This window comes from Penaeus chinensis, chromosome 19, assembly GCF_019202785.1.
Source record: "Penaeus chinensis breed Huanghai No. 1 chromosome 19, ASM1920278v2, whole genome shotgun sequence".
Lineage (NCBI taxonomy): Eukaryota > Metazoa > Arthropoda > Malacostraca > Decapoda > Penaeidae > Penaeus > Penaeus chinensis.
Genome location: NC_061837.1, coordinates 9,104,723 through 9,117,222, shown reverse-complemented (window position 1 = coordinate 9,117,222; position 12,500 = coordinate 9,104,723). Strand labels below are relative to the sequence as shown.

General features: G+C 32.8%; 1 protein-coding gene across 2 annotated transcripts; it reads left to right on the top strand.

Annotated features, from left to right (window-relative positions):
* The first annotated feature begins 75 nt into the window (after nt 1–75).
* On the top strand, nt 76–9,575 carry LOC125035437. Of its 2 annotated transcripts, none has more exons than XM_047627843.1 (5): nt 76–171; nt 1,611–1,772; nt 2,191–2,303; nt 6,507–6,720; nt 7,379–9,575. In XM_047627843.1, exons 2-5 carry the CDS (start codon nt 1,625–1,627, stop codon nt 7,909–7,911), a joined length of 1,008 nt encoding a protein of 335 aa, XP_047483799.1. In that variant the 5' UTR covers nt 76–171; nt 1,611–1,624; the 3' UTR covers nt 7,912–9,575. The 2 variants fall into 2 exon arrangements, with proteins under 2 accessions (XP_047483799.1, XP_047483798.1); XM_047627842.1 differs by having other exon boundaries at nt 2,170–2,303.
* The last annotated feature ends 2,925 nt before the right edge of the window (nt 9,576–12,500 follow it).

Sequence of the window (12,500 nt, the reverse complement as noted above, 5' to 3'; positions counted from 1 at the left end):
AATTATTTATATCTGAGTATGGAGATAAAATATTTAATGGAGTTTCTGTTTATTTTTTTATTTTTATTTACAGGAGCAATGCCAGCCGAACGTTCGAACGCAGGACTGTCAACCTCAACAACAACAACATTGAAGAAACATCACGTACAGGTCCTTTTCCTCAGACTTTTTGTAAGTAATATTGTTTTTTTTACCTACAGTGCCGGTAGTATTGTTAAGTCCCTATGAATATTAGATATTATACTTCCAAATATTGATATGCTAGAATTGTATGACTTTGTAAATACCATGATAAATATTATGGCTTCTGGGATTTCTGTTCTGACTGGTTGTTGGTTTCTTACTTCCTGGTTTATTGTAAATCTTATTTAATGCTGTATTTCAGTTCATGTAAGAGCTGTAGGATTGGGTATTGATTAGGCAGTTTTTGTGGTATAACTCTATAAGGGCATACATTTATTAGCTTAGATAATGTAAGTTGTCTTAGCAGAAAGCCTATGGTAATACATAGATTAACACCTAATATTTAAAACATAACCAGAAAGTTTAAATATGCTTACCATTTTCTAGAATATAATTTTGAGGCATTTTTCTTCTACAGTGTTTTTGCCTTAAATGATTAATGGTGACTTAAAAGAGTAGGGGAGCATTTTTTTTCACAGGAGACATTGTATGAAGTATGAAGGTAATTTGGTACTGTTTTACAAGTTACTGAAAGTGTTTTAACTCAGAGCTTCTTTCATTTTCCAACTATCTTCTCAAAGCCAGCAGAATCTCTACTCTTGTTGCCTGGGACTACTGCACTAGGACAACATATCCTGGTGCAAGTGACAGAGATGTGAGAGATGGGATCTAGATATGAGAGAGATCAGTAGAACTTATCTAAATAGAAAAAGTCGACTAAACCAGAAGAAAAAATATGAAGCATTATGTTATGGATGGGTAACAGGCATATTTCATTGTGTCTAGGAAGTATCCTTGCTATATTATCATTATTATTATGAAACAGGTTGTTAGGGGTGTAGATACCATATACTATGATAAATCTTATTTTATACTTATTATATATATTTACAAATAGAAAAGATATTTGTATGGCTGGTTCAGGGAGACGAGTTTTAAGTAGGGACTAAATGCCATACATTATAAGAATTCTTATTTTATACCAGTTTATTATTCATTTACAAGTAGAAAAGAAGCAGGAACAAAACCAGGATGTACTTGAAGATTCATTCAGGAGACAGAGATCCACAAGGGGGTGAGGGAAGGGGGTGTTTTTAGGTGGAATAGCTGAAAGAAACTTGTCAAGCAGCATGATAATTACTCCCCCGCACTCTCAGCTTCCCACTGACAGCAGCAAAAAAAAAAAAAAAAAAGATGAATAGATAAAAAATAATAATAATAAGATAAAAAACAAATAAATAAGATATATGAAATAAATGTTTTTAAAAATTAAAAATCCACCAATTTTGAGAGGCTATACTCAATGGAGGATTTTGGATTGGACACAGTATCTCCAAAAGGGTATGTTTAACACTAGAGTTTGGCTTATTTGAAAAAGTCATATATGTGTGACTGCTATTGTGAAATAAGTAACCCACTTCTTTCAGAGGGACTTCACAGTATGGACACAGACGATGATGTCTCAGCCCTGGAGGAGGAGGAGGTGGGGATATGGGACCCATCACCTGCACCTTCTCTGGGCCTCAGGCAGTCCCCTTCTTCATCTCCTGACTCTGACACCTCTCTGGAGATCTCCTCAGATGAAGAAGGTGAAAAAAACAACAAGTAGTGACTAGAATCATTAGGAGGTTAACATCCATCGCACTGTAACTGCATGATGTGAAAATATGTATGTAGGACCGTATTATGAAAATATTTTTGCTAGTATGACATTCTTATAAGCTAATGTTTAGAGAATTTATAAAAATAATTAGTTTCTTATCATGTCACTAACCATAGATGAACTGGTTTTTGCATGGTATTTCATATTTTCAATAAACTTCTTAGAAAACATTTTGTTTGTTGATTTCTTGATTGCAAAGACTTGAGCTGTTTATTTTTTATATAGATTGTGAAGCCTACATCTTGTCATAGATAATAGTTTATTAATTACCTGTTACTAACATCTAGTGTATTTCTGTTCTATTTTGTATGTTCACTTTCTAGAGAATTCATCTCCAACTATAGGCTCAGAGACTTCACCATTTGCCGTCCAAGAATGCAAGGAAGAGTACAAAAATGTTGTAAGATATGTTATTCAGTCAGCTCGGACACACACCACAGAGAAGGAAAAATATGTGGTGGGTATTTGAAGTTCATATTTAACATGTGGTGTCAATTAGAGTAGTGTTACAATCATAATACTACCTTTCTACTATCCCTATTTAATTTTTACATGGTTTACTTTACTGAGATCATATGTTAGCAACCTTTTTTTAGTGTGAAATATGATCTTTCAGAATTTGTGGGAACTTTCAGCAAGATTAGGAAAAGGTATGATACATTCACCCTCTGGATATGTATAGGAGGCCACACCCCCTCTGGCAGGGCTTCATTGTAATCAATTGTTTATAATATTTGACTCTTGATTTGAGTAATGATATGTGTTCTTCTCAAGTTTACAGTTGTCATTTGTATCTACGTTTTTCATTCACAGTTGATTTTATCAATATAGGTATATGTGCTTGGAGAGTTTGAATTACAGTCAGATTAAAAATTTCTGCTGAAAATTGGATGGAGGGCTAGCTGGCAAGGCTATACCACATCTGACAATCAGTGATGAAATTTGACTCATAATTTGAGTAATAGTATTTGTTTCTTCTCAAATTTATATTTTCAACACTTCTTGATTGTTTTTATCATGCGCCTTAAATCATATCAAAGGTGCATGTTTAGATTATATGGTTTTCTGTTTCTGCAGAAACAAGGTTAACTGTGGCACTTAGTCACATGGTCAGTTGACCAGTGAACGTGATCAGAAGGTGCGGAAGGAAGGAATCATATGCAATTGCAGATTCTTTCATTAGGAAAACTTCCTTGTCTCTACCACTGTCGTATCTTCATTTTTGCAGTGACTGTGGTAAACTTATTATAAGCTGTCCTGTATTCTCAAAAAATATTCAAAGTTATCTACTTATACTTGCTCACATTTTATTATGTTGTTATTAGATTTCATCAGTTCGTGGGTTAGCCGTCAAGTGATGATGTGTTGTATCCCAATGTGTTGTTTATCTATGGTGTTACAAAAAGTAGGTATTGCTTCCTATATTTTCTGATTGAATAGACTATAAGGATAATAAAAGTTTTTTAGCCAGAGAATAAGATATTTCTAATATCAGATTTTATATTGATCTTTCATTCATATTAGCCTTAGCAGTAATTTTATTAAAAGTGTAATAGCAAGATAAAGTGTACTACAGGAAAAATGTAAAAATGGTATTTGGGATTCAAATATTCTTAATGATTACTTGAAAATCCTGAACCTCCAAGGCAGGATTGAATTCCAGCATTCAAGTTTATTGTGTATTTAGTGTTTGGATCATATCAGTTGTGTTCATGTGGTGCAGCAGATGGGATATTGACACCACATTAGAGGCATGGTTAAGAAGGAGAGGTAGATTCATCCCATCAAAGATCAATGAAAGTGATATATTAAAGGTGAGGGCTCTTTACATAACACAGGAAATGTTAGAATGAACTGGGTTGGAAATTTAGGACAACATCTCAGTTGGACAAAGTCGGAAGTCATTGAAGTTTAGTTGGTAAAAACACTTTTTGGTATTACAACTAGGAATACCTTCAGACCAATATTCATTTGTTGAGGTAAGGAAGCTGTTTAAAGAATATTCAAGTTCCATTTTAAATGTACATGTAAATGTACTTAAATTATTCTGAAATTCATGATGTTACATGAGAATATTTTCTGCATATCAGTAACCTCTTAGGTTGAGTATTATTTTTTTGTGATTTCTTTTGCACATAGAAAGCTCTCCATGTACTCGGTTACCAAATTGTCAGTTAATAGCCAAACTTTGACCTCACCAGGTTTCCCCATACCCAGATCTTTTTTTTTCTTCTTCTTTTCTTTTCTCTCCTAATCCTGTTAATGTTAGTACTGTTATGATAATTATTGGTGATTCTTATAATGTTATTAACCCAAACTCTTCAGGAAAATATTATGCTCATTGTAGTATTGTTTTGTGAAATGTCTCTGCACATAGATGGTTCTGCAAGTGCTTAGCCACAAAGGAGTCAATTAGTATCAGTGCTGTTATTTTTAGTATAGACATTATAATAATTGTTAGTAATATTGACATTAGTAACAGCATTGTTATATACCAGAAATTATTTTAAAAAATCAAGGTAAAGGGCAAACAGGTGAGCCAGGGCCACTTGGTTTTATGCCAGAGGAGCTACAAATTGTGATTTGACTGAGATTGTAAAAATTAATGTGTTCATGGCGACTTGGTCATTTCTGGCATGGCTTGACATTAAGGGTTTTGACATAAGGAAAGACAATTTTCACACTATGAATATTAATAAAGTAGATGATTTATTATGACATCTTACACGCCATACATTCCAAGTGTGCTAGTTCTTGAGCTACAGCATTACAACACTCATTTTCTGATATTTTTATTGGAGAAAAAATCACTTTTAAATCGTGGCTCATGTGGGTGCCCTTGAAATTAACTGATTACTTCCTAGAATCATTGATTTGATGGTCTGTGTCCTTAGTGGTATGAAAATAGATTTTTATAGAAAATATGTAAGTTTGTCTAAAGTTGGAGAAGTTGCATGTTATGCATAGATTTGTTGATACATATCTGTATGCGATGGGGTGCCATGTATAGATTTGCATTTTGGATGGTGAAATTAGCACCAATTCTTAATATTCTCTTAAAACTGAATTAAAAAGAAAAAGAGTCCATGTGCACTTTGGGAAAAATCCATGCACCATGGGGTGTGGTATGCACTTACATTGACTAGCACTGCTTGTCAAGCTGGTATAAACCTTATATGCACTTATATTTGGGCACATGTACATGAGGAAAATGAATGTTCTTTGTCATTGTACCATATATATGGATGAGAGTCAATAATATATGTTGTTTATTATAATTTCTTAAATCTTTGTGAATTTCTCACCAAGAACTTAGGAAAGCTATCAGGGGGTTTTAAGACCTCCCAAAACCTTTCCTGAAAAATAGTGGTGAAAGCTAATCAGGATCTTTATAAATAACAAGGTGTTATTGACAAAAGCTAAAGGTGGATGCGAAGCAACTGTGAATACAAATGAAAATATAAAAAAAATTTTTTGTTATTTTTCCCTTATCTAGCTGGATCCTTTTTTAATGTTTTGCCAGTTATTTTAGTCAGTGCATTTACCAAAGACATTAGATTTATCCAGGTTTAGAATTAGCCAAAAGTTAAAACAAAAATATGAAGTATTAGGCTGTGTTTGTTAGGTATAGAGAGGAAAGTGTGCAAGAAACATAAAATATAATGTACCAAGAAGTTTCTATGCAGCATTATGTAGAATATGAAAAATGTTAGAAGTCAAGTATAAATAATTCATAATAGGAATAATTAGACAATACTTAAATGTTGTGGTTCATGGTAGTCATAATTATCAATCTGCCTTTACTTTGTTAGTGTTATTACTAATACTATGGTTGTTATTGGTATCAATATTGTTACCATTATAATTCTATCAACAATGATAACAATACAAATGAAAACTTTTCTTTCCAAAACTTCAGGGAGATAATATGAAATCTGCTCAGTAAAAACAATCTATTACCTCCTTGATATAGCATGATATATGACAAATATAGTCCCTGGAAATGGTGAAAAATTGATAACATTGCAAAGGGGAGTCACAGAGTTTTGATACCACATATGAGGTTTCGAGTGGAGCAACCTAGGAGAGTCGTAACTCAAGTAAGCCTTATGCCCAGAATTTGGTCCATGTTCAGATTAATATCAATACTATTATTTTTTATTTATTTTATTTTTATTTTTTTACATTATGGTTATTATGACATTATTAAAATACTAATAACACTAAGAAATAAAGAAGAATCTCTCCAATAATCAAGGAAAAGAGCAAACAAGAAAGTTAAGTAGGACAAATTATTTGACTTTTTGGTGACTAAGCACTTGTGGAGCCATCTATAAGTAAACACAATTAACATAGTAAAATCAAAGTGGGCATGGCATTTTGTCAAGCCATCCATGCACAGTGTTAAAAAACTGGACAATTCATGACTTACCCCTGAATTTGATTATGATTAAGTAGTGACATAGTTTACATTTGGATAGAAATTAGTATATCCATGTAATTATTTATTAATAGCACTTTGGAAGATGCTGATGATAATGCTCTGAGATAAAGTTTTGTCCAAGGATCATATGGTTGAGAAAAGTTTTGTCTTCAGGACGTAAACATATTTCTCATGTTTGTCTTGTATAGTTCTTAATTTTTCCATTTTTTGCAACAGCTGTATTGTGTGGAGGTCAGGAGATTCACCGTTTTGAAGAAGGCCTTGCCCCCTGCAGACACAATGGGCTATTCTAACCATAAAACTCGCCACAAAAAGTATGCATCATTTGAACGCCGCTACTCCGAGTTCCATGCTGTCTATAATGCCTTGATGGAAAGTCACAGGTCTTTAATGGAGGAGTTTGATGGATTCCCTAAAAAGGTCATAATAGGTAAATATGGCTTTGTAATATGAAACAGAAAAATGTTGTGTAATAGTATATAGGTGATTATAGTGTAAATGAAACAAAGTGAGTAATTAGGATGTAATTTTGATAATAGAATGATAACACATTAGTGACATATACATGGTGGTAGGAGTGCACTATATGTGGTGCTTCTTTTTTTCTCAAATCTTGCTCATATTATTTTTTTCTGAAGCATTTTACCTAATAGAGAATTTTTTTTTTTTTTATCCTTTCCCAGCAGTTTGTGTCTGTTTACCTTGCTTGAAGCTTGAATCAGTAATATTCGGATCAAACCAAGCTATTTTTTAAGATGTGTACCTGATAATTTAACCAGCCTTTTTTAATCCTTTGGGCAAAATGACTTCTCAGGTGAAAGTTTCAGTACCAAATCTTAAAAACTGTTTCAGTGATATTGCATGCTAATTTGCTATACATTTTGATAGATTTTGGCTCTGTATTTGAGCTTATGGCTTAAAGATTGGGAAAAAAAATTGCATGAGTAAAATCTCTGTATCCACTCCTAATAATGGATTTTTTTCTTTTTCTTTTACTTTTACTTTTAATTTTAACACATGGTATGTAAATGTTTTATTTTAAGATTAAGAAGGAAGATCACATTATTTTTTCTCTCTCTCATTCTCAGGAAACTTCAGTCAGGAAGTAATTGCTGAGCGCTGTAAAGGTCTTGCACGATTCATGAATTTTGTCCATGAACAAGAGGTATTGAGACGTACTGCTGTGTTCACCAAATTTCTGCATGAATCAGAAGTGAAGATCAGTGATCATTATTTACTTTTATCTCAGTTTGAGGAAGCATGCCCTGTGATAGAGAATACCTTCCTTTTGTTTTATATCCTCCACTGGGACACAGGCTCCCTCATCTGTAAACTTTGCCAGTTGATTGTGTGTTTTCATGCCCTTGGCAATTATGAAAAATCATATAAGTATGCACAGATAGCTCTCAGGAAATTTGAGATGCTAGGAACCAACAAGATATGTAATGATCTTTATATGCCACTCCTCTGCTTCTGTAATAGTCTGTGGAGGGCTTTAGGGAAAGACAGGACGACCATAAAAACCAAAATCGAACAGGAACGTAAGGAACGGAAGGAAGAGGGAGTACCTAACTTGCTTGATATTCTGAGAGATGAGATAACTGTGAGATACCTTCATTGATGCATGGGGCTTCTTTGGAGATTATCAATGTTAGGGATGAACCAATCAGAGTAAAGATAACTCTTCGTAACAATTTGTAGATTTTATAAGAAATAGCATATGCCAGAGTTTCATAAAGGATATGAATTGTTGGGAGTGGAAGATTTTGTATTTAGTATGTGATGTGAAAAAAAAAGAGGGAAAAGTTTTAACATACTATCATTCTTTTATAACAACACTGCTGATGTGACTGATTGACAATGTTATTTTCAAATTTTGCTTATCCATTATCAATCATTCTGTGTTAGAGTATCATAAATGGAAATATAAAGACAAGTGCAAAGTGTGGTCTTATGATGTGTTAATGTTTTATCTTTTATTACATTAATATCAATACATCACTGACAGTGGCATTGATTTGGATTATTTAGTTTGCAGAATAATTGAATGATGCTCCTTTGACCCCAGATTTTGCACTTAGTGGAGCTCTAAAGCATCATAGACAATTACTGTCACTTAGAAGACCCAAGTAAGGATAGATGTGAGCAAAATAGGGTAGGAATTGCACAAAACCAGTGGAGATACAGTGTAAAAAAAATTAAGGGAGCATATGCTACACATGCTACTTAATTTGGCCACCCTGCAAACTAATCTTGCAGTTCTGGGAAAGTCAAGTATACACTCATGATTCTGTTTGGATTAAGGGGCCCTTCAGGTTTTTACTCATTGTTTTACAAAAAAATTATTTTTGTACTAAGTCTACTTTTACAGTCAAGTATCAATGCCACGTGAGAAGTGGAACACCCCTTAGGAGAAAAAGAAAGAAAAAAGGTGTGGTAAAGACAAAAGCAAACTGATTGAAGGGAGGAGCAATGAGGTCAGTTTTGCAGGTTAGTTCAACTCCTATGCATTTACTGATGCTCAGCTGAATGCCTGTGGTATGCTTCCCCCCAGAACAGCCAGTATTCTATCTTGTTGCTGTGGGCAGCCTGTTCACGAGCTGCCAGTTCTCCTGGGCCAATACCCAAACAACACCATTTCTTGGTTTGCAACTGGAGAACTGTACATATACCTTTAACAGCCCATGTTTTTTATCATTGTTGTTATTATTCTTATCATTTATATACCATCTTTTAACTCTTGGTATGCTTTCCTCTGTAGCAGCTGTATCTGGCTTGGTGCAGTGCTCATTGCTCTTCCTGAAAGGGTTATATCGTACAGCTGTTTGTTTTAGCTTACAATCCTTATGTTCCAGGGGACTTAAATAGCCATTTTATTGACAGGTTTCAAAACAAATGGTTCAGTAAGAATCATTCATATGCAAATTGAAAGCACTTGAAAAGTTCTCTAAACCAACCAATTTTTTAATTAAAATGTTTTGAATGTTTTCAGAAAAAGTATGAAGATAAAAATCTAATTATCTGAATTCCAAGAAATGTCTATGAGTCAAAGAAAAAACAGAAATTTGATGATAAGAGAACATTTAGGACAAAACTTGGTTTTAGTATACAAAGCATTATTTTAAACTAATTTGTACCAAGTTAGAAAACTGACTGACTTATTTGCAATTGTTGGATATTGATGTATAATTCTCATTGTCCTCTATATATGTGCCAAATACTGAAATTAATGAAATCCACAGAACCATTTTAGAATAAAAACAAGTATCCTTTTTTGAGAGGTGCCTGACCATCAGTTGCTGGAAGATTAATGGTATAGTGATAAGCAAAGAATAGAATACCTATAAGTCTATTTCATTCATGCAAAGAATATTCAAATTGTCGTTAGATTTCCAGTGAACTGGAAAGTAGAAGCATAGTTCCTACAGTCTGTCAAAAACTGAATTAACGGTAGATAGAACATTGGGGCAAAGCTAACCTACCATATTTAAATCAGGTGAAAAATTTGAAATGCCATAGAGCAAAATTGGGAACTTGCTCAGCCCTGAAATGTTGGTGACTTTTTTGTGTATCTTGTCCAGAGGAGTGAAGAAAACAGCATTTCTATTCTAGAACGCATTTGAGATTGTATCATTCATATAATGTACTCAGTGTTTTATGTACCATGAAGATGTGTTGTGTGTTATTACTACTTTTAGTCATGTTGCATAAGATAATGCTTTAATTATTTTAATGGATCTCTTGAACTTTGCAGGTATATATATATAAGTAGAATACTCAAGAATGAGTTTGCTAAGATACATGTGTTCTGTTTATATTGTTTTGGATATGTCTATGAATCTCAGTATATGTTAATTTCTTTAAAATTATATAAAATATTTCAGTGTATACTGTACTTAAATATATATATGTAAAATTTCAGTGTATACTGCACTTAAATAGAAGGTTATATACCATTTTAAAGGCCTGCAGTTGAATTCTACCAAGTAGAGGTTAACTACTAAAGTGTTGGATTTGTGTTTATTTGAAGTTTATGTTGACACTTTTCATATCAGATTTGATATGCAATAGATGTCCTAATTGTTATTGACTTTTTTTCTTTACAGGTATATTAATATAGTGTACACTTAGGAAAGTAAGCACCTGAATAAGAATTTATAAATGTATGTGACAAATACTACTGCTATAGCCTTAAAATTTTCAGTGCAAGAATTCTAGTAGCATATGTCTAATCCCAGAACTGACATCCAGCCCTTTCAGCTTGCTATGTAAACCTCGCAAAGAAGAGCAGATGAATGGCAGTTGTTTAACACCTTAAATAGGATCTACAAGGAGTAAACCTGGCTTCAAGTCTTAAGATATTACCAGGTTTATATTGTCTAGCACATAGTAATGTGTCGTAAGAATACTCATTTTTTCTCTCATAGAGTTATGAAATAGTGTGATAACATTTTCAGGGAGTAACAGTTTAGGATAAAAATACATGGTCAGATTGTCAACTACAATGACAGTAAATGAATGAAGCTTTTCACAGTAGAATGGAAGAGTCAACGTGAACTGATAAGAATTAGAGTGGAAGTTGAAATTGTCATATTATCAACTATTGCCATATTTTCAAATCTATTATATTTTCTATTGATTGATGCATCATTTAAAGGTGCATATTTGCTTTGACCAAAGAATGTTAGAGAGAAAGTCTACAAGTGCCATGAGCTTCAGCAAACTCCCGTCCTATGTACAGTAAGGTGATACCACGATTTAGGTAAAAATTGTACTAGAGGGATGGTAGATGTGACTCAGATTTCTCTTATCTGAGATTAAACACTTTGCCACATAGGCCTCAAGCCTTTTTATTTTAATTATTAACACTGTTGTTTAATTCAGTTGTTTATTTATATATTGGTACAATTGTCTTCATATTCATTCATATTCATAAAAAAAAAAAAGACATGTAGTTCTAGAGAGGACCAGAGGCTTCATTTTTATTTTTTCACAGTCTGCAAAGCACCATTTCATATATATATATATATATATATATATATATATATATATATATATATATATATATATATATACTGTATATATATATATATATGACTAGAGTCATAAAAGTGGGCTGTTCAAAAAAGGAAAATTCATAGAGCTAGTGAAAGCAGCTGGAAGGCGCAAGATCATCTAAACTAGCTGAAAGTCTTATGGGTGCGTGATCCCAAACATTTCTCTTTAAAGCCTGCTCACACTGAATTTCTAGTTTTTAGAAAAATACAAGATACGTATGTTCAGAAAAGTAATTATTGAGCATAATCTTGAACCTCCATATTGCCAAGGCTCTGGTTACAAAATAAGGAAATTTGATTTATGATTTGCTGTTGCTAACAAAATATTAGTAAAAAGAAAGAAAAATATTTCAGATTGGCAACTAGTTGAAAAAGAACTGTATAACATTTCCTTACAGTTAGTCCCAGTATCCTGCCTCATTCATTTCTATTATGAAGCTTTTAGGTTAATAGATATGAAAAAGAATAATATAGTGATGAATCTCTGTTTTGTCCTGCATGTTATCAGTGTGCATACATATTTGAGTGGGAATTATTTCTGTAGGTTTTTTTCTAAATGTTCAAATAGCTTCTTTTGATTTTTATGTTGTTAATTTTATCATAATAAGATTGGTGTGAGTAAGATATTTAAGCTGCTGACAATAATAGTAGGTACAGGTATTGTGTTGAAAATATACTGAATATATTATAATTAATGTACTTAACATTACAAGGTTATATGATTTTTTTTTTTAAGTGTTCACAAATTCCCTCATGTGCATTTACTTCCTTTCATAAAAGGAAAAATTTAAGTGTTTAAAGGCGTAGTTACATCAAATAGGCAGGTATCATTGCATAAACTGAAAATAAAGCTTGCAGTTTAATTCAGGAGTACAATGTTATACAACTGGCTGCCTTCTCTGCTAGTCCAGAATGCCATCTTTGTTGGCAGTGTATGTACAGTGTTAAGAGCCATAGATATTAAGTTAGGAAGTATAAGTAGTTTGTTTCCCGTAGCTAAAAAGTTGAGCTTATGTAACCTTTGACTCTTGTTCTCTTGAATAGTGTAGCTAATACTTGAACTTAGTGCTTTAAAAGTAGCCATTATTAGAGTAGCTTCTTATTACTTTTGTTATTTTTGAATCTGCAGCAGACTTCATTTGTTTTTATCTCT